Genomic DNA, 20,497 nt, shown 5'->3' on the forward strand with positions numbered 1-20,497 from the left:
GCAACCCTCAGTTTGTTTCCTGCGATTAAGAATTCCTCATATCAGTGAGGTCATATGATACATGTCTTTCTCTGTTTGACTTATTTCGCTCAACATAATACCCTCCAGTTCCATCCACATCGTTGCAAATGCCAAAGGCCCCACTCTTATTATGGCCACCAATGGGTCTTCACTGGAAAATCCAACACTTCACTTTATAATAAATGGTCTATTTCCCACTACTGGCCACTTCTTTAAATTCTTTAGATCCCTCTCTCCCTTTTAAGCTCCCTTAGTATTCCTCCTGTATTTCTGAAAACTGTTTTCCCATCTCTTTGGTAGAAGCCTCTTTTTCCCCATACCATGTGGGACATACTTCTGCACCGTTCTGTCCTTGGACTATTCTTCTTTCCACATTCCATACTTCACAGGTGACCGTACAGATGCCCACAGTTTCAGCCACTGCCTCTAGAGAGTGCAGATACTGGTGATCAACATTTTCATATATTTATCCCAGACTGCTTTATTACAGTTCTTTCTACCATTTAGGCTTTGTTAGAGAAAAATATTACAAGCAATCCTATTTTCAAATGCATTTTTGTTCTGGTTCCTTGTTTTTATTCCATCAAGAGGGTTTTTAAAATTAATCATAATTGAATTCTTTTATGCTAAGACATATTTTGCAGTTGGCATTTGGGAAACCTCAGTAGCTGTTTTGACCATTTTAAGAATATACCACATGCAGCATTATAATGCCAACATGTAGTCAGGCAAAAGATGAAGGTCCACATTGGCAAAGCTGATGAGATATCACAGCACTGAATGATCTCCTTCTGCTAGAAGGAGTGGTCATGGATGAGAAGAGACCTGGATGAACCGAGCTGACCAGAGGTGACCAACGGGCCCAGCAGAAGTCATTTCAACAGAAGTTACCTACATGGTACCTAGAGCCAGACTGCCCGTGTTATACCCCGGTTTCACCATTTTCTAGCTAACTAATAGTAGTTCCTTAATCTCTTATCAGTTTCTTCATCTGTAAAACAGGGTAACAATGGTACTTCTATCAGAGCATGGCTGTGAAGATTATGAGCTAATCACATAAGACATAGGTAATCCTGTCTGATGCATAGGAAGTGTTCAATAAACGCTAGCTATTAATATTATTTACATTAACAAGTATAAAAATGAGCATTTAGAAGCAAAGCCAAAGCAATGGCAACTATTGAGGCAAACGTTACAAATTACAAAGGAATTACAAAAGAAATTTAACTTGCAGCGGGGTACATGCCTGGCTATAATCCTTGTTCAGCTTCAGTGATGGTCTAGTTTTAATTATGGGCCAATAATCAATCACCACAGAAATATAAAGACTGTCAAGAGCAGAGCTTGAAATTGTGATTAAATCTGACCTTCTATGAAGTTAACCTGACATTTCATAATAGGTTCAATTGTTACGATGGGGTTCTGTAAGCTCTGAGAACATAGATCAAGCCTGTGTCGTTCACCAAAGCCTAGAATTGCTCTTGGCACACTGTTAACATTTAATACGTGTTGTTGAGTAGATAAGCGTAAAATCTAGTGGTACATAAGAGGTAAATAGTTTGTGTAAATAATCCGTGCTGTGAATCTAATACATGCTATAACTAGCAGGTAAGATAAGATCTTTTAGGGCTATCTGCAGAGTAAGGAAAGAGCAAAAAAAAAAAAAAAAATCTGGCTGTAGTTCATTCTTGGAAATCATTCTATAAGGCTGCTCTCCACCTTCTCAGGAAGAGGTATCGAGTCCAAGACGTGAGGTCCAGGTTCTGGTCTCGGCCTCTTATAGTACCTATGGGACATGAACATATGATTCATCTTGTCTGGATTAGATTAATTACTAATTCCTTTCCTGGCAGGTGTTTGGAAAACAAGAGAACACAGATGACATATGATAGCAGAACAAGGCACGAGGCTTTCGATAATGGGGGCCACAGAAGGGAGGAGTGTAGGGTAACGTAGACTTGAATACAGGACATTTGCAAAAGAACATGTGAACACCCGACAAAACTAGATCATACTGAGAAGCACTAAAAAAAGTTTTAATGTGGAAGAGCACAGGTGAGTGCTGGGAGGGACAGGGCTGATGGACGGGACAGTGAAGAAGGGGCCGAGGCAGCCCAAGGCCACATGAGAGAGTCTTTGTCGCCTTCTAGGAAGCACATAGGGAAGGATGATAGGATCTTACTCAGGTAGACCTCTCGCTAGAGAGGACAGGCAAGCCAGGTTCTTTGTACCTTGATTAACTTCATTCTTTTTCATTACTAAAATCAGGGCAAAAACTGTACTCTTGACCCACTCAACTCTCTGAGTCCACTTGGTGAGTTCCCTGTGCCCTTCCTTGGGGCCTCCTGCTGCTATGAAATGGCTTTGTGGGAATATAATGAAATCTCGGAGGTGTCAGCGGATTGCTTTGAGTAAAAATTGGTGCATGCAAACCAGAGAGGGTGGCAGGCATTTTAGTGCAAGGATGGAAAAATATGAAAACCCACTGAAAGGAGATTTGTTTGCCATAAGAAGTTATTTTCCTACCAGACAGTGGTTCAGTCACTTTAGGAAAATAAATCCACAAAATTCTGTGGGTTGGCTTAAAGGGGATAGCGAAGTGCAAGGACACTTGTTTGTCTTGATCTCATGCAACCTGCACAAAAAATAGGCTGTCAAAAAATGTCATTTTTCACCAAAATTGTGGTCACGGTGGTATAGAATGGTGGCAAAAATTCCTGAGTAGAGGAATGGAGTATATCCTCACTTCTGTCTGTGTGCGTGCATGTGTGTGTGGGGGGGTATTTACATGTATGTGTGTATGCATATAGGCATGTGTGTATACATATGTGTGTATTACATAAATATGTGGGTATGGATTTATATACATATATACATAAAATTTCATATTTTCTCCATAAAATCCAGGGCAATAGGTAGCTGATGATTACCATTTTACAGATGGGGGAGCCCAAGGGCAAAAAAATTAAGAGATTTGCCTATGTTTGCTTCAGCTTGTTTTACATTTTATTTAGAATACATACCAACTCCATTACTTCCAAACAGTGATTTGCAATTGCATCAGTACCAAATGTGGAAACTGATGGCATCTTACAGACTGGTCCAGAGTCCATACTCTCAAGTCGCTCAGAATGGGGAAGAGTAACGTGGTCACGGAGTTCTGTATTTAAATCCTGACCCAGCCACTTATGTACCTATAACCCTGTGAAAGCCAGACGATCTCCCTAAGGCTCAATTTTTTTCATGTGCCAAACGGATGACAATAGGAGCTGATGGGAGGCTTCAACCAAGATACCGGACCCACAGTGTGGGGCACTGTGCATGGCAAAGCCCACGCCTGAGCTAGCGGTGAGGTCCCTCCACAGATCTATAGTTCAGCCTCTGATTTGTTCGGTCCTGTGTCTACTACTATTTTTGGGAAAAGCAAAATGGCCTTTCTTAATAAAATAAATATACCTATGGCTAGTAAGAACTAATATCCCAGCACATTTTTCTTTTTTTGAGAGAGGGGTCTGGCTTCCACAGGAGTAAAGAAAGAAATCTGCAAACCCATTTGCAGAGACAGAAAAGCCCTGCTTTGAACTGTGGTGTTTCTGTGTGTCCTCATCTCCCTCCCCGACCTGCTGGGATTGGGCAATGTTCTCTCCTTTGAGATGGCAGGGTTACAAGAACGTGTAGTTTAAACCCTGCAGTTTGCAAAGGATGAACGTTATTTTGGGGTCTGGGAAACTTCAAAATAATGTGATTGCCTTCTGGGTTCTGTCTCATTAGGTAAAGGCAAAAAAGTTCTAGTTGCTGTCTTGAACCAATATGCAGCTCGGGTTTTAATTAAAACAAGAACCAGGCTCATGACTGGAGGCGAAAATCTTGAGATAGAAAGTGCGGACTACGTCATAGGGCCACAACTAGAGAATAAGAAGGGCAGTTGTGAATTTGGGCATCTTTTGGGTGAACCATCTTTTTCAAATATATTGGGCATTTTCCTCCCTGCTCCTGCCACTCAACCAGGGAAGAGGCGTTAAGGGCTGTCAGAGACAGAGGTTATGGAATCCTAAAAGTGAAGGCATGCTTATGGGGGACTGACTACATTCTTTTTACGCCAGTGAATTAACAAGTTGAACACATCTTCATTTTTAAATGTCAGCATCCAAATAGCTTCCATTTGGCTCTTAAAGCAGTTGTAACATTTACTGCTCCTGGTTTACCTAAAGAGGCTGAGAACAATCTTTCAACATTAACGAGGTCACCACTGCTTTCCCCAAGAAGTTATTATCTAAGAACAATACAATTCTGGCACATTTAAGGACTGAACCTGGATCTGACGGAACTATTATAAAATAATCTGCCATGTTATAGAGGTTGCCATATTAGAGCTTCTTTCATTTCATGTGGTTTAAAAAAAGATACAGGATGGCTTAGCCTCAGTATGACCAACACGTTAGGTCAGGGAGTTCTTTGTGGCAGGGGATTTTCCTGTGCATGTTAGGTTGTTCAGAAGCATCTTTGGTGTCTACCCACTAGATGCCAGTGGGACCCTTCCCCAACCATAACAACCAAAAATGGCTCCAGGCATTGCCAAATGATCCCCTGGGGTGTGGGTAAAATCAACCCCGACAAGGACCACTGCAGTAGACTGTATTCATCTGGAGAATCAGTCAAGTACTGTGCCCAGAGCAGGTATTTCAGAGACAGAGTGCTCCCAACGAGCTGGGTGGCCCTGGACAAGATGGGTAACACCTCCATGCTTTGGTTTGCTCATCTATAAAACGAAGATCATGAGAAATTCCTGCCTCACAGGATTGTTTGAGGATTAAACAAGATAATGCCTCTGCCCAAGTGAGCACTCAGTGAATGTGCGCCATTACTGTTTCAACCATTCTACGCGCTGCCATTTTTTTTTTCCCTTCTGATTTAAGCGTAAGGGCGTGTTAAAGATCCAAACAATAGAAACCTATTTAAAGGGGTGGGGGAAGGCTTGAGTGCAGCTACACAATTACAGATGGGCAATCTTTATTTATGTTTCCGAGGGGTCAACTTGTTGAAACTCGACTCTTACATAATCCGGTATCCCCGATTTGCTAAACAGTGCCGGCTATTGCCTAACACGCTTTATTATCTTCCAAGCAGAGATCCCTAATTCATCAAAATTACAGGCTACTGCCAGATGATTCTTCTATAAATACAAACGCTCTATTGTATTTAAAAAAAAAAAAAAATGTCCTGACATAATGCCTGGTTTTTTTCCCCTTGAGTTCTTTCTTCACCATTGGTCATATAAACATTATTGTTATTATTCACTGAGATAATAACACAAGCTACTTTAAGAGCAACTTACTATGTGCCAAGCTAAGTGCTCCCTGTATTTTATTTGGTCACTCAATGCTTAAAATAGCCTTAAAAGTTAGGTAGGTATCTCGGAGAGGAGAAGTTACTATGCTGCAGTGAGCAAAGGTCAGAGCAAGGCTGGAGCTCCCTTCCAAAGCCCATGCTCTTAAAATGCAGCTTCATCAAAGCTAAGAGAGCTGCTCTCAGCTCCTCATCATAATGCCTGTTTCCCGTTCTAAGACGGTTTCCACACTCCCTCCACCTCCCCACGTGATTCTTTCCTTGCTTCTCCCCACTCAGCTCAAAATACCTCGAGGTGAGTGCCATGAAAGAACCATGCTCTGAACACTTTTAAGTAGAGTGACTTAAAAAGAGAGAGAAGAGACAAAAAGAAACTGTGGAAAGGAAGAAAGTCACTTCACGTTGGTCTTAACGAGGATTCATAAAGACCGTCTGGAAGCTAGGATAGGGAGAGGCTGAATTCGCATTCCCCGGGTACACAGCACTCATCCAAGGTTGTATAAAGCAGGTCATTCCTCAAACTCGCCCTAGTAATCCAGTGCTGGTATACCGTATGCAAATTTTACTTCAAAGTGAATGGCGAAGTAGAGAAGTAACTCCCTTGCCAGAGGTGTGTGAAAAGAGCTTATCTTTTTGAGACCATTTCTAGCAGTGACCCAAAGCTACATGCCCTGAGAGAGTGACGAAAATAGGGTGGGAAGCTGTGACCCTAGAGGTGCTGGGAAGAAAAGTTAGACGGCTAGCTCAGAAACAGCAACCTCCTCTTCACGTACTCCGAGAGCTCAGTTTCGCGGGGGAATGAGGAGCCAACATGGCTGCCGGCTGGCTCTGCGGCAGAACTGATCGTGTGGCCCGGGGTACGTCACAATCAGCTCTACGCAGGCTACGTACGGATGACCCATCAGAGCCGCCGTGAGGGAAGCGGGAGGCAGCAGGAAGTTGGCGGCTGTTGTGGGAACGAAGCTGCTCATCAGCCCACAGCTTTACAGGATTAAGTAGGGCCCTCAGAGGGCAGCTGGTCCAGTCCTTATCAACGCATGACTCGTTCTCAGTATTCCCCCAGAGCATCCAACCTGTGCTTTGACCCCACAGGGACTGGGAGGATTCCTCTTATTGTTCATCAGTTAATAACTTGGCCATCCGTGTCCTTGTGAACGCCAGAGAATGCTGGCTGTGGCGAAGCCCGTCACATAAAGGGAATTATCCCTGATAGGGTTAATCGTGTGCTATACACAGGCACTTTACACATTCACTCAGTGAATGATTTTGACAACAAGGAAACAGATTAAGAAGGGGAGGCTCAGCGAGGCCAAACCCCTCCCCCACCACACACACCATCAAGTGAGATTCACTTCTTGGTCCAGGAGACCCCGAAACCCCACTTTGTCTGCCACATGGGATTTCTGCTGTCAACTGCTCAATGCGACTGGGAGAGTTTAGGATATACAGATTACAATAAAGCAGCCCATGGAGGCGAAGGCAGAATCCCCTGAAGTGTTGCTTGCAAGAAGGGCTACTTACGGATATATCATCACTGAAGTCAATCTCATCCAAATCAAGGTATTCGGGCGCTTCCATTATTCCTCTTTGCACATTTTGAGTAAAGTCAAATACTTATAAAAGCCCTGGAAAAGACAGAGGCAAAAAAGAAAAGCAAAAGGGTTAGCTGTTTTATAACCCAAACTCCCATCTATATTTAAACAAACAAAAACAAGCAGGGTAATTGGGTGCTAGTGCTACCTTGGAGCACATGTTCGCTCTTTGATGGCCCAGCCTGGCTTTTCAGCTCCTCAGGCTCCCCAGGGAGCACCCAAATTCCTTTGCTTTGCTTCATCTGTTTGCTTATTTTTTTGCCAGGACAGTAACTCAGGTCAGCCGCATCCCCAGGGACTAATATTAGGACTGACCCAGCCCACACCTTGCACTTACCACACCCTGGGGGAAAGCAGGGCTTTGGGGATGGGGAGCAAGCCTCAAAATCTTAGGGTATTCACCATATTCCACTGTTTCCGGCAGGCGTATCCCTGGAAGCCACGCTTGGAGCAGTAAATCCTGGCCCCCCCATGGAAATAACCCAACTACAAGACAGAGACCAACTAACCAACAGTAATGGCTACTTCAGACGTTGGAGGACAATGTCCAGTTCACCCTCCCCCCAAAACAGGATCCAGGCATAGATGTAAACCACAGGGTTTCCGTCTGGCTCGGGCTTCTCACAGCTTTGCCTGACGGTGCCACAGTGACCTGACGCAGGCGCCAGAATGTCCTCAGTCAGCACTTGCCTCGGGGCTGCCCGTGGCAATCCTTTAAATCTGTCAAGGAAGATACATCACCTCCCAGTTCGCTTTCCCATCACTTATCATCATCACCATCGGCGGCGGCAGTGGTACCTACAGATGTCAAGAACAGAAATATAGATCTCCGGGCAGTGCCTGAGTGCATAGCGTCTCCCGCAGAGCCGACTCCGAGAGCAAACAAGATGCCCTTTCCTGGAACTTGGCTTTCTTATTATAGAAACTGTCCTATGTATTCAGACTTGAGCCTCCGAAATAATGTATTCTCTCCTCTTTCGGTTCTCTAATCAAGGGGGTATCTTGATGAGGCCAAGAAATAAGGAGACTAAGGAATACGTTATTGGGAAGTGAAAATAAGTCTAGGCTGATGAAAATGGGTATAATTAATGAGGAAAAGGGGTTTAAGTAATATAAGCTCAAGAGTGTAGAAATGACTCTTTTTGAAAAGGAAACTCTTACTCTGGAGGCATTGCTTTCCCATTTTGAGATCGTTTCTTTTTTTAAGCTACACAAATTGCTTAATTACAATAAATGGGGAAAAAAAATCACTTGCCACACATACCTCAAAACCATCAGTTGATTTAATTTCCAGTGTTTCTTCTTCTCATCCCACATGCATATACCGTTTTTATATATTTTTAATTATAGTGCATACAGGGTTGATCCAAGAAAGGATTGGGAGGCTATTACCATGTTCAAATGAGATTATCCATTTAGAATAAATATTAAAAGTTCTTCTGGGGGTGCCTGAGTGGCTCAGTCAGTTGAGTGTCTGACTCCTGATTTTGGCTCAGGTCATGATCTCAGGGTTGTGAGATCAAGCCCTGTGTCGGACTCCACACTGGGCTTGGAGACTGCTTAAGATTCTTTTTCTGCCCCTTCCTCCCCTCTCTCCCTCTCTTAAAAAAAAAAAAGTGATTTCTTCTGAAATCACATTAAGGTTTAAAATGAAGAGAAAATCAATTTATTTGTTATATATATATAATATTATATATCAAGGTTACATATTACATATAAAATTAATTATTACCATAATATTAATAATTATACAATTATATTAATCATGCCAATAAGTAATAATACATATTGATATATGTTATATATTTATATATCTATTATTGTATTTGTTATATATTTTCTCTCTATATATAAATATATCTAGAAATTTTATTATTTACAGAAATCTAAAAAGAGGTTCTTAAGTAAATTGCTTGGTACAAAAATATGTCACTTTTCCTCTAATCCTCACAAAGATTTTCAGAGGAAAATAATGCACACTCATACTTGCAAATTACACAAAATGACTTTCTCTTCCATTCTGGTGGATTCTGAGACAATCCAGACTATTTGGATTCTAGCTCGTCAGCTGACAGACTTTCTTGGAATCTAGTTTCTTTTCACTACATCTGTACTCCAGGTTGAATTGTTCACATACAGACTCTATTCCTGTGGTCTTGGTGAACACAAGATGATAGTGAGTGTCAGGATGGGGTGCAGACGAAAACAATATCACCAGAAGCATGGATTCGTGAAGAGATGAATCAGGAAAACATGTTTCAAGACTGGGGATCGAGTGCATCTTTAAATATAAGGACATACAGACTAAATATAAAATACACATGGACACGTCTTAATGAAGCAAATTCACAAGTACTCATCGAGCCCCTGTTTGAGGTGTTCTGATAATACATTCAGCAATATCCACTCTAGTTCAGCTATTCTAACGGGACATAGCTAGTGGATAATATAAAGCATGACATTGAAGCAGATGATCTTCATGGTTAGACTTGGAGATGGTAGTGAGGTTCTTTATTCCATAGGCCAGAACACAAAAGTTACAACAGTTACAGCTCATGACGGGAAGAGCTGGGCCACTGCCCATATTTATCTCAGTGGGCTGGGTGGTCCAGCCTCAGATGAAGGGGCCCAAGGAGTCCAGGACCCTCCTCTCCTCCTAATGGGCTTCCACATGTGTCCATCTCCTTAAGATGCCTTATTCTCTCTACCACCCAATTCCTCTTGTCTGGTTTCAGGGCTTCCCTCTTTCAAGGTGCCACCGCATCTGCGCTTGCATGGGGCACCTGGCATGGGTGGGCACTCCCTCCCGAGTAATGGGGAAAGGGATGAGGTCAGCTGGGAGCAGCGGCTGAAAATCATCCAACATGATAAGGAAACTGAGCCAGGCTGCCGGTGGTTTTCTCGGCCTGCTCCAGTGGCACCATCCTGCAGCCCCCCACGCCAGCCCACAATGGAAACCAGCGGGCCCTCTTTCTGACCACACGCTCTAAGGGAATACACAGCTACAGAGGGCACACACCGGAGGCCCAAGAGCAGAGTCTGGCCCACAGATGTGATGTGTCTGGCTCTAGCAGTGTTTTTTAAAAACCGGAGTGAGTTGCCAATTTGTAGACCTTGGGTGATTTCACATAAAATTGTGGATTTCTGGCATTGCTTTTAAAATATCTGAGGCTCTGGCCAACACAGATCCACATTCCCCATGACAACAATTGGCTGGAGCTAAGCTGCCTCATGGACAGGCACGTGCTCCCCAGTTCACCAGCTCCCCTTCTTCGGCTCCCCTCCCTGAGAAGCCGTGCCTGGCCCTGGGCGCATGCGAGTGTTTGATCCCTTAAAGGAATTCAGCATTAAACAATAAGTCCCATCACCCCCCCACCCCCTTTTTGGTACAGGTGCCTCCTGCCAAACACTGTTTACTTCATTTGTATTCCAAGATCAAATTTGTATTCTAAGATTGTTTTAAATTCTCATGCCACAACAGCAACAAAAAAATTTCTTACACATAAATTACCAGCTTGTTATAATTTGTACTTTCACAAAGCCTCCATTTTCTCTCCTAGGACTAGAAAAAGAAAACCTTCACACACATCATCCAATGTCGCAAGGTGGGGATTAGGTTTCCTTCACTGTACAACTGGAGGAAGGAAGGTTCTTGCTTTGTTGTGTTTGCTGCTGTAGATTGATGTGGTGCCACTTTGCTGTTGCGACCAGAGGGAAGGGCACAAGCTGTGTCAAGTGCAAGCCCAGAAGAAAACCAAGGCTACCCGCCATCTGGCCAGACTAGCAACTTGGACGCAAGAGGGCTAACCTTACACAGGGCCGACAAGAGCGGGTTCACATGTCGGTGAAAAATACCTTTATATGAGATTTTTATTGCTAGGTTTCATAGTTGGCCTTGGGCCCCTTTGAGATCTCAAAACCCAATCATTTATAAATTTGTACTGTACCCCGTCCCCATCAGCCCTGACCCTACAAGCTACAGTCACTTGTCCCAGGTTCTCTGAGGTCCCAAGGACTTTCTTTTGTATTACTGTCCCCCTTCACCCCAATATACCTCTTACAAGATCTCTACCTTAGATACTGTTGACTAACTGAAATCATTTCATTTCGAGCTCAGCTGAGCTTTTCCTTTTTCTTCATGGAGGTTAGCAACTTTTCATTTGTTATTCACTTAGGCAGGTATGTTCTGTGTTTAATTTTTTTTTAAGGGTGGGGAGAGATGAAGATGGAAGCTAGTGGGAAAGTAGAGAAAGGTAAAGAAAATATTTTCTAATGGTTAAGTGCTACCAATTTCAGTAGGAAAATTTATAGGAAGGAAAATATTAGAGTGTGGGGACACAGGGCTAGGTGGCTGGGACCTATATGCTGTCTAGAAGCTGTTGGTGACATAGTCTCCCCTTCTTTTGGTGTGCCTGAGGTATTGGGAGAACTCCATCCAAGCTCCGAGCGCATGCTCAACTAGAGGAGATAAAGGACAACATAATGAGCACCAACTGTACACAAAGTCTGTAGGATTTTTTCGTACTCTCGTGGAGTTTTGATAAACTGCCAAAAACAGAAGTCCCTCCAGTGCCTATTAAAGTGTACAGAAGGGGCTCATGGCCCTAATGGGTCTATCAACACCATGTCACCTTCTCATAAGGGACCTCAGTGATTGTGCAACTGCTTCCTTCGAGGGAAAATTCAGTCTGGGGAAAGAGCTCAAAATAACGAAGAGTCCAGCTGGATAATAAAAAGGAAGCAAGCAATTTAAAAAAAAATAGCCTTCCCCCACTCTAGTATTATGCTGATCTTCAGGTGATATTTCTGATGTTTTTGTTGCAACTTAAAAATTGACTCTAAAGGTCATTCCAAATGAAGACTTCCAAAAATCTGTTGGCTAATGGCATCATCAAGTGGAAAAAGCTTGAAATGGCCAACAAAATTTCTGTGAGAAGCTCCACTCACTTAATGTACACATTCTGGCATGCTTGGCTCATAAAAGGCTCACGGATTTGTGACTACAGTCACACATTACCTAAATTGCTCTACTGAAATTTTTCTCAAAACGAATTGCCTCACTCCCTTTTACAAGGAGTCAGCATGGACTCACTCTGAAGGCTCATGTTACACACATCTCTCCTTTCCTGCCAAAGTCACTATTGCTCCATTTACCAGTTGCCTACGAAGGCCTGGTAATTAAACCTAAGTTGGGCTTGTCAAAATAAATGAGTAGAGTACTTTCGGTGATGAGGTAACCTCAACTGATTTGCATTACAGCTTCTTTCTTTGCTCTTTAATTCACCAGTACTTGGGAAAACATAGCATCCTACACCCCTGTGTGCATGCTCTTGCACGCACACGCACACGCACACGCACACACACACACACACACACACACACAAAGAGCCAAATCTGTACTGGGATACATTTTCAGTTTGCAAGCCTGCACATAGATACTGGACTTACTGCCTTTAATATAACAAGAGCTCCAAAAAAAAAAAAAAATCACCAACTAAGTACTGGAAGGCATGGGTGGAAAAAAGTGAAATATATGAAATGTCGTCCCCAGTTGGCTCAGTAGCTTGGCTGGCAAGGAAGCAGCTCATTCCAAATGTTGGATTCGGTTTCTTTTACTCTTTGATTCAACAGGGGCCAGAAGCATGGCAGTCACTAAATGCCTAGTCTTGAAGAAGAAAAGTGATAGAGACCAGACATTTCTACTGGAAAGAGGTAACTGAAGGAGAGCCAAGAAGTACACACGAGGGGTAAGGGGGAAAGCATGACCTCTGGAGATTTCATCCCCTTCTTCATGTATGGACTATCCTCGCGTGTACATTCTCCACACCGGCATGGGACATAGAGTACAAAGGGACAGAGATAAGAAAACAAGCCATTACAATAAAATGTGGTCCTTGCTAAGAGAAATGAACCCACAGGAGCCTGAGACACCCAACCTAGAACTTGGAGATGAGATAATCTTCCTGGGATGGGGTGAGGTCTAAGCTGAACACTGAGGGACAAGGGTGTGAGTGGTGAGGGGAGCTGGAGGGCCGGGGAGGTGTCCCAGGCAGGGTGACAGCATGGGCAAAGGCTGAGAATGCTCAAGCAGAACTTCCAGAAAGATGGATAACATTGATTTCATACCTACCGCTGTTTTTGCTCCAAAGAAGGAGTCTTGAAGGGTGAAGGCCAGGGTGGTAAGCTGGGGTGGTCAGGGGATTATTTCCAAAGCCAGAGTGTAAACACAGCACATTTTCTTGGAATATCACAGTTGCCAGCTTGTTTGGAGAAAATACAAGTAAATGTTTGCTATCAAACAAGAGACAACATATTGACCCTGCTCCAGCTCCCAGGGAGGGGGTGTTGTTCTTCCTGTGTGACTGCCCACAGAAACAGTGGTGAAGCAAAGCTCTGTACTGGGGTCTGGGTCTGGTGCCCGATCTGGAACAAACTTTATACCCAGGGTCTAGGTGTTTCTACATACAGTCTCCCATTTATGTTCCACAAAGGCTCTGAAAGCCTTCATAATTTCTTCAAAATTTCTTTGGTGGAGATAAGGAAATTGAGGCTCAGAGAGGTTCTGCAATTGCCTCAGAGACACACAGCCAGGGCTTTTGATGTTAAGTTTGCTTTTATCCCTTACTCCAGCTTGCCCAAACTGCAGGGGTCAGAGTAATGCTTTGCCATTTGATTTTTTCAAGTCACTTAATTTTTTTTTTTAAAGATTTTATTTATTTATTCATGAGAGACAGAGAGAGAGAGAAGCAGAGGGAGAAGCAGGCTCCCAAGGAGCAGGGAGCCCGATGCGGGACTCGATCCCAGGACCCTGGGATCATGACCTGAGCTGAAGGCAGACGCTTAACCGTCTGAGCCACCCAGGCGCCCCACTTAATTTTTTTTATCTGACTTTATTACAACTCTGTGAGGAGGTAGAGTGTGTGTATCACGATTTGCAGTCATTTCCTTTCTATTTCACAGATGGGAAAACACAGGAATGTTTTGGCCCAAATTAAGTACAACTAAGTAGGAGATAAGCAGCTCAGACAAGCCACTTCCCACTAATTCTGGGACTCTACTGGTTTGCCCTTCAGATTGCTCTGAAACATGGGCATATCTTTGAGCCATCTGGGTCAGAATTCCATAGACATCCTTGGTCCTTAATTGTATCGCTTTGGATTCTTACAAACTGTAATGCCAAGCAAACTGCTCTTTCCCCTCTCCAGCAGAGTCCCAATAGAAAAAACGGTAGGCATGATCATCATCATGAGAGAAAAGTATATGGATCTTTGTGCACCTTAACATCTCTTACCCAGAGAGGTCCCTGAACTGTTCCATAAAACATCATGTTCCATAGCCAGTTGGTTTATAATACTTTGACTTCATCTTCAAAGAAAATGTTGATGACAATCTTTCCTATGTTTTATTAAAAAGGCAAGTAAGACAGCCCTGGGCTGGAAACCTCATTCTGGAGATCAAAATTGCTCTGACAAACCCCTACAAAGGTTGGTCTTTTGGTAGTTTTGAGCTCTTGCTTATAGTTTAAAATTCTTGCATTCTTTTTATTTCTAAAATCTAAATGCTGACCATGAACCAACTCATACTAGGACTTTAGAGCTTGAAAAGACCTTAATAGTTAAGCCTAGAGGAAGAGGTACTTTTAAATGTGTGTGTGTGTGTGTGTGTGTGTGTGTGTGAGAGAGAGAGAGAGAGAGAGAAAGAGAGATTTAAGATAAATTTATTGGGCCCCTGGGTGGCTCAGTTGTTAAGCGTCTGCCTTCGGCTCAGGTCATGGTCCCAGGATCCTGGGATCGAGCCCCGCATCGGGCTCCCTGCTCAGTGGGAAGCCTGCTTCTCCCTCTCCCACTCCCCCCCTGCTGTGTTCCCTCTCTCACTGTGTCTCTCATTGTCAAATAAATAAATAAAATCTTTAAAAATAAAAAAATAAATTTATTATTCAAAATTCTTTTTGGAAAGAGGAAGGAAAGAATCCATACTTACAGGAGCTTCACAAGACAAAAGAATGTATAATAGAAAAAAATAGAGACACGCCCCTAAACACAAAAATAGTATACTGTGTTTGGTTCTGGATGTCACTTCTTATGAAGGTCAGGGGCAAACTGTTATGTACCAAGGAAGAGTAAGGAAGTCAGGACAGTTGGTGTTTGGAAAGCTGTCTCGTGTGGCACAGCTAAGGAAACATCTAATGTAGAGAAGAGAATCTCCTCTCCCTCTATGACCATAAAGAGCCACCACATAAAGGCAAGATTCGACTCCAAGGGTCGATCTTAGAGGAAGTTTCGGGTACACCAATCTCAGCAGACTTCCTACTAATGGCAACTGGAGTGGGCTTAAATGAAACAGGTTGCTTTATGAGATCACAACCATGCCAGCAAGAAATTGCTCATCTAGAGGTTTGGAGGGATCCTTCGAGGGCGAAAGATGGGACTCCTGCATTTGCAAGGAGGAAGAGATGGCCTCCTAACGCAAAGATTCTGTGTGGTCTGAGATGGCAGTGGGAACATGCCTAAAACCGAACCAGGAGTCTTGACCCATCCGGACCCCTCTCCTCAGTGTTGCCATGACAATCTCTGTCGAACCTTCCTAATTGTGTTTTATCTGCCCCCTGATCCCACAAGGAATGTGAAGGAAATATGGAGGTTGAGAGAGAGCAAGAGAGTTAAAGAGAAAATAATTTTTAAAAGAGAACTGGGATGTTGTTCATTCAGTGAGAATATGATTTACTCTCTGTTGTAGATGAAAACTTATCAATTCTACAAGGACAAAACTATGACCTAATGAGGCCCAAACAAAAAGAAAATATCTGGGAAGAAAAAGGAAACATTTCTAGCACTGGGAAGTTGAGCCTGGACCTTAGCCAGTCACATCTTGCACTGGCTTCTGGAAGGGAACTATGGAATAATTTTGGAACTGGATCCATTACTCCGTTATGTACAGGAAACTATCCAAATCCAAGTTCCAAATTTTTGGCGCACCTGAAGTGGTCATGCTTTACTCCCGATTTTGCAAAGATTGTTTGATTTCTACAGTGGATTTGCTTGGCAATTATTATTGAGAATGTATGGAACACAGATGACAATCTCGATTCCTTTTTAGACAGAAGTATACATAACAGCAATATGTACGGAGAGCATTCAAGACTCCATCAAGAGTTGGCCATCTTGGCTGTGTTCTCCTACTTCTCAGCATTTGTAAAGATTAAACTCCCAAGCAGCCTTAGACCAGTGTTCTCAAAGTTCAGCCCACATGAGAATCCCCCAGAAAGCTTATTAAAGCAGATCGCTGGATCCAACCCCAAGAGTTGCTGACTCAATAGGCCTGGGTAGAGGCCTGGGAATTTACGTTTCTCACAAGTTCCCAGGTGATGCTGAATCTGCTGGTCCCAGAACCACATTTGAGAGCTGCTACCTAAGATCAATAGCTCATCCCAGCCCTGGCTACATCTGCACTTAATTAAAAGATGGTGACCTCTTCCCCACATCCTCCGTGTCCACAGATGTTAACTTCATTATACAGGATCCATGCCTAGTGCCCTTCTGATTAAACTGCCTCTGTGGACTCCACTAAGCGTTTCCCATGAAGACCACCCAGAAAACGAGAAGGCCTTAAGTCTCTCTGTGTGTGTGTGTCTGTTTTAATTCCCGGTGCTATATAAGGGACAGACGCCCGCCTACAAAACCCTACAAAATTTAGGCCTTGGTTACTTTAAAATTTCTTTTCTCCATAGCACTTCATGGCAACAAAGATGTTCTAAGTTTCTCCTGTTAATGAGATCCAGGTTTATAATTTTAGATGCAGCCTTTTTAGAGCAAGAATCTCAATACAGGGATATCCAGTCACTAGAACTACAGTATAATAAATCCCATGTCTACTAATAAAGAAGGAAAATGAAAGAAAAAATATAAGAATCTAATGAGAATTAGCTTAAAATCCAACGCTTATACAACATGTGTGCATTATAAGATATTTAAAATAATTACTCCCTGAATCTGAAGCAGTCCAAATAGCTATACTGGCTTAACTGTGAAAAATAAAATCCTGGCCATGTATTTTTTTTTTTAAGATTTTATTTATTTATTTGAGAGAGAGAGAGAAGTTAAGCAGGAAGGAGGGGTAGAGGGAGAGGGAGAAGCAGACCTCCTGCTGAGCAGGGAGCCCAAGGTGGGGCTCCATCCCAGGACCCTGGGATCACGATCTGAGCCGAAGGCAGACACTTAACCAACTGAACGAACCAGGCACCCCACTGGCCATGTATTTCTAATTATGGTTATAATTATTATAATGTGCTTATTTTTATTGAATCCAAATCCAGAAATCAGATTACTATGGAGATTTCATCAATTCCTCCAATTAAAATGTACTGACTTAATAACCAAAAGGGGAAATAAACTCTCTATAACATAAACTACTCCTTTTTCTGAAGAAGAGTATAGTTTGATATGTAGGTAATTAAACAAGCATAGCTCAGTAACCAAATATTCGCACATCTATGCATACACGCAGAGCATGATTAAGCAAGCACTAATTCTTTGATCCAATGCTTTCATCTATCCCTAGTTTACTAAAGACACTTAGAGAAAGGAAAATGAACGCAATCTGCTTCCCGCTTAGCTGAGGTACTATGACTAACAGTGCAAAACTGAACACTGCATACTTAACGAATGATTTTCAATGTGGGGCAAAGCATGTTAAGAAAAAACATAAGATGAAAACACAAGATTGGCATCAAGTACTGTTAGCAATTCAGCTAGGAAGTTATTACCCTCAGTTTCAACAATACGCTGTTTTCAAATACAACACCTGGCAAAGAGTAAATACTTAATATATTATTTGTTACGTGGAGTTTATTTCCAGACTGTGACCCTTGTTCAGTCACTTTGGAATTTCTACATTCAAAATCTCGGTACTGTCCCCAATGACAAATGTCATGATGACCTGTTTTCCTGCAGCTTTTAATAACTTAGTGTTCATGTTATCTTTTTTTTTTTTTTTTAAGATTTTATTTATTTATTTGACAGAGAGAGACACAGCGAGAGAGGGAACACAAGCAGGGGCAGTGGGAGAGGGAGAAGCAGGCTTCCCGCGGAGCAGGGAGCCCGATGTGGGGCTCCAACCCAGGACCCTGGGATCATGACCTGAGCCGAAGGCAGATGCTTAACGACTGAGCCACCCAGGCGCCACTTCACGTTATCTTCTTGCCATTTCCCCCAGAGCTCTGTTTTCAGAGAGGAGGGGATTTTCGAGCCCCCTTGCAAAAACTGTCTAGTGATGAGAGCTAGGGAAGCCTCAGCTGCACCTTCCCGGGCCAGGGCCCGTTTCCCAGAGATTAAAAGCAAGTTCTCCAAACCGATGGTTACCAGAGGGGAGCGGGGTGACAGGGGGAGGTGATGGGTGAAATAGATGATGGGGATTAAGGAGCGCACTTATTGTGATGAGCACCAGGTGATGTATGGACCTGTCGGATCACGATATAGTACACCTGAAACTAATAGAACGCTGTATGTTACTATACTGGAATTAAAGTAAAAACTTAATTAAAAAAAAGAAACCGAGGTCTTTGCCATTAAGCGTAGGGATAAAGAATAACCTTTGCAGGCTGAGGGGTGGGTTTTTCCTCTCTGGCACCACAGAAGGATACGAACTTCATTCTGTAATTCACCAACATGAGCAGGAAAGGACTTGGAGCCGAGAAGCCCGAAGACAGTGCTGTGAGAACGGCTGGAAAAAAGACACAGGCTGCCAAGTCTTTTAAGAAATAGACTAAGATAAAGTGAGAAATCCAAAGTGGAGTGATCAGCCACATTAATAAAATGCTGAACTTGGCCCCTCTAAGGATTTCAACTTCTGAATCATCATCTCCCATCCAGATGTTGCCATATGTCATTTTCTTTCTTTCCAAAAGGAGAACAGACATCCAGAAACAGACAAAGACTAAGGTGGCTAAAGGAAGAATATCAATCAGAACTAAAAATATTTTCCCATAGTATAACTCTACCTGCCTGTTTCCAAAGTCAATGAGGCAATCCACGTAAATCCTGTGAGGAAACGAGGGGTCTGTATCATTTCTGGCACTGCGGTGTTCTGATTTTCTAGCACAGAGTAAAATGGGGAGGTACGCCACCACCCCAGCAACTCCAAGGGCACACACCACCCTCCAAGGATGCTTCGGATGATCCGGGTTGGGAGCCTCACTCAAGGGGTGGACAGTGAGGTAAAGCTTCCGGTGGTAGAGCAAGGCAAAGTGTAACATGAACCAGATGGCCAGCGAGGTGGTCAGGGAGGCCGTGAAGTGCACGACTTTGCAGCCCGCGGAATCCAACACAAAACCAGAAGAATAAACAATTTTCATGACGTTCACCACCAAGTTTTTCAGGAGGTGGACAAATACAAGGCTGAAAATCAGGAGAAAGGATGTCTGTAAAGGCCCAGCGATACATTTCCTTGTGGAATAAAATAAACACACATTTTCAGCCACGCTCACGAGGATTAGGGTGGTGCAAGCGATGATCTCGAGCACGCCGGCAGACGGCTTCATGGTCAATGACCAACTGGTTATCGCAGATGTCTTCTCTTCAGTTCAGTCATTAGGTGTTTGGAAAACGTCTTGGCAGGGAGAGCTGGGTTTCTTAATCCACGAGGTTGACAAAACTGGTTGGTGGTAGAACATCAACTGTTATCATTCTAACAGTTGTGAGGTGGTCTATAACAGCATCTTGCTGGCTCCAGCGATGATGGGCGGCTGAAACAGAACAGCTTCCCAAGAGGAGTCTGTTTTATCATCTCTGGGGACTTAACTACGATGAAAAAGTTCTAGGTGTCCTCACTTAATTAAAAATTCTCGGAAATCGGGGCGCCTGGGTGGCTCAGTCATTAAGCGTCTGCCTTCGGCTCAGGTCATAATCTCAGGGTCCTGGGATCGAGCCCCACATTGGGCTCCCTGCTCCGCGGGAAGCCTGCTTCTCCCTCTCCCACTCCCCCTGCTTCTCCCTCTCCCACTCCCCCTGCTTGTGTTCCCTCTCTCACTGCCTCTCTCTGTCAAATAAATAAATAAAATCTTTAAAAAAAAAATTCTTGGAAATCTATTTATAGCCACCGTAATGCAATTTCCTAGATACCACGTGGTATAGTTTTCAACAACCGTAGGGGCGAGAATGATGTTAAACTTGGGACCGCGAAGAACAGGGGGGCGGAGCAAGATGGCGGAGGAGTAGGAGACCTGGATTTTGTCTCCTCTCAAGAATTCAGCTGGATAGGGATCAAACCATTCTGAAAACCTACAAACTCAACAGGAGATCGAAGAAAGGAATAGCAACAACTCTCTGAACAGAAAAGCGACCACTTTCTGGAAGGTAGGACGTGCGGAGAAGTGAATCCGAGGCGATATTCGGGAGGATAGATGGCGGGGGAGGGGCCTCCGTCGGCCGCTTCTGGCAAGTGATAGAACCACGGAGCACAAAATTGGAACTTTTAAAAGTCCGCTCCGCTGAGGGACATCACTCCGGTGGCTAAGCGGGGGGTGGAACCCTCCGGGACAGTGT

General features: G+C 43.4%; 1 protein-coding gene across 14 annotated transcripts in view; it reads right to left on the bottom strand.

The window, feature by feature from the left end:
- Window positions 1-20,497, bottom strand: part of SNCAIP (synuclein alpha interacting protein) — a 176,899-nt gene that overhangs the window by 87,426 nt on the left and 68,976 nt on the right. For 13 of the 14 annotated variants that reach the window (XR_014147272.1, XM_081827193.1, XM_006728801.3 and 10 more), the window contains exon 2: window positions 6,889-6,992. Coding sequence is in view for 13 of the 14 variants with exons in the window: in XM_081827193.1 (XP_081683319.1) it covers window positions 6,889-6,945 (57 nt within the window). In the remaining variant the exon portion in view is untranslated. Of the gene's footprint in view, window positions 1-6,888; window positions 6,993-13,089; window positions 13,648-20,497 lie in introns of those variants that run through there. The other variant, XM_081827189.1, reaches the window with a different exon arrangement.

Source organism: Leptonychotes weddellii, chromosome 7, assembly GCF_054177405.1.
Source record: "Leptonychotes weddellii isolate Sample4059 chromosome 7, ASM5417740v2, whole genome shotgun sequence".
Classification (NCBI taxonomy): domain Eukaryota; kingdom Metazoa; phylum Chordata; class Mammalia; order Carnivora; family Phocidae; genus Leptonychotes; species Leptonychotes weddellii.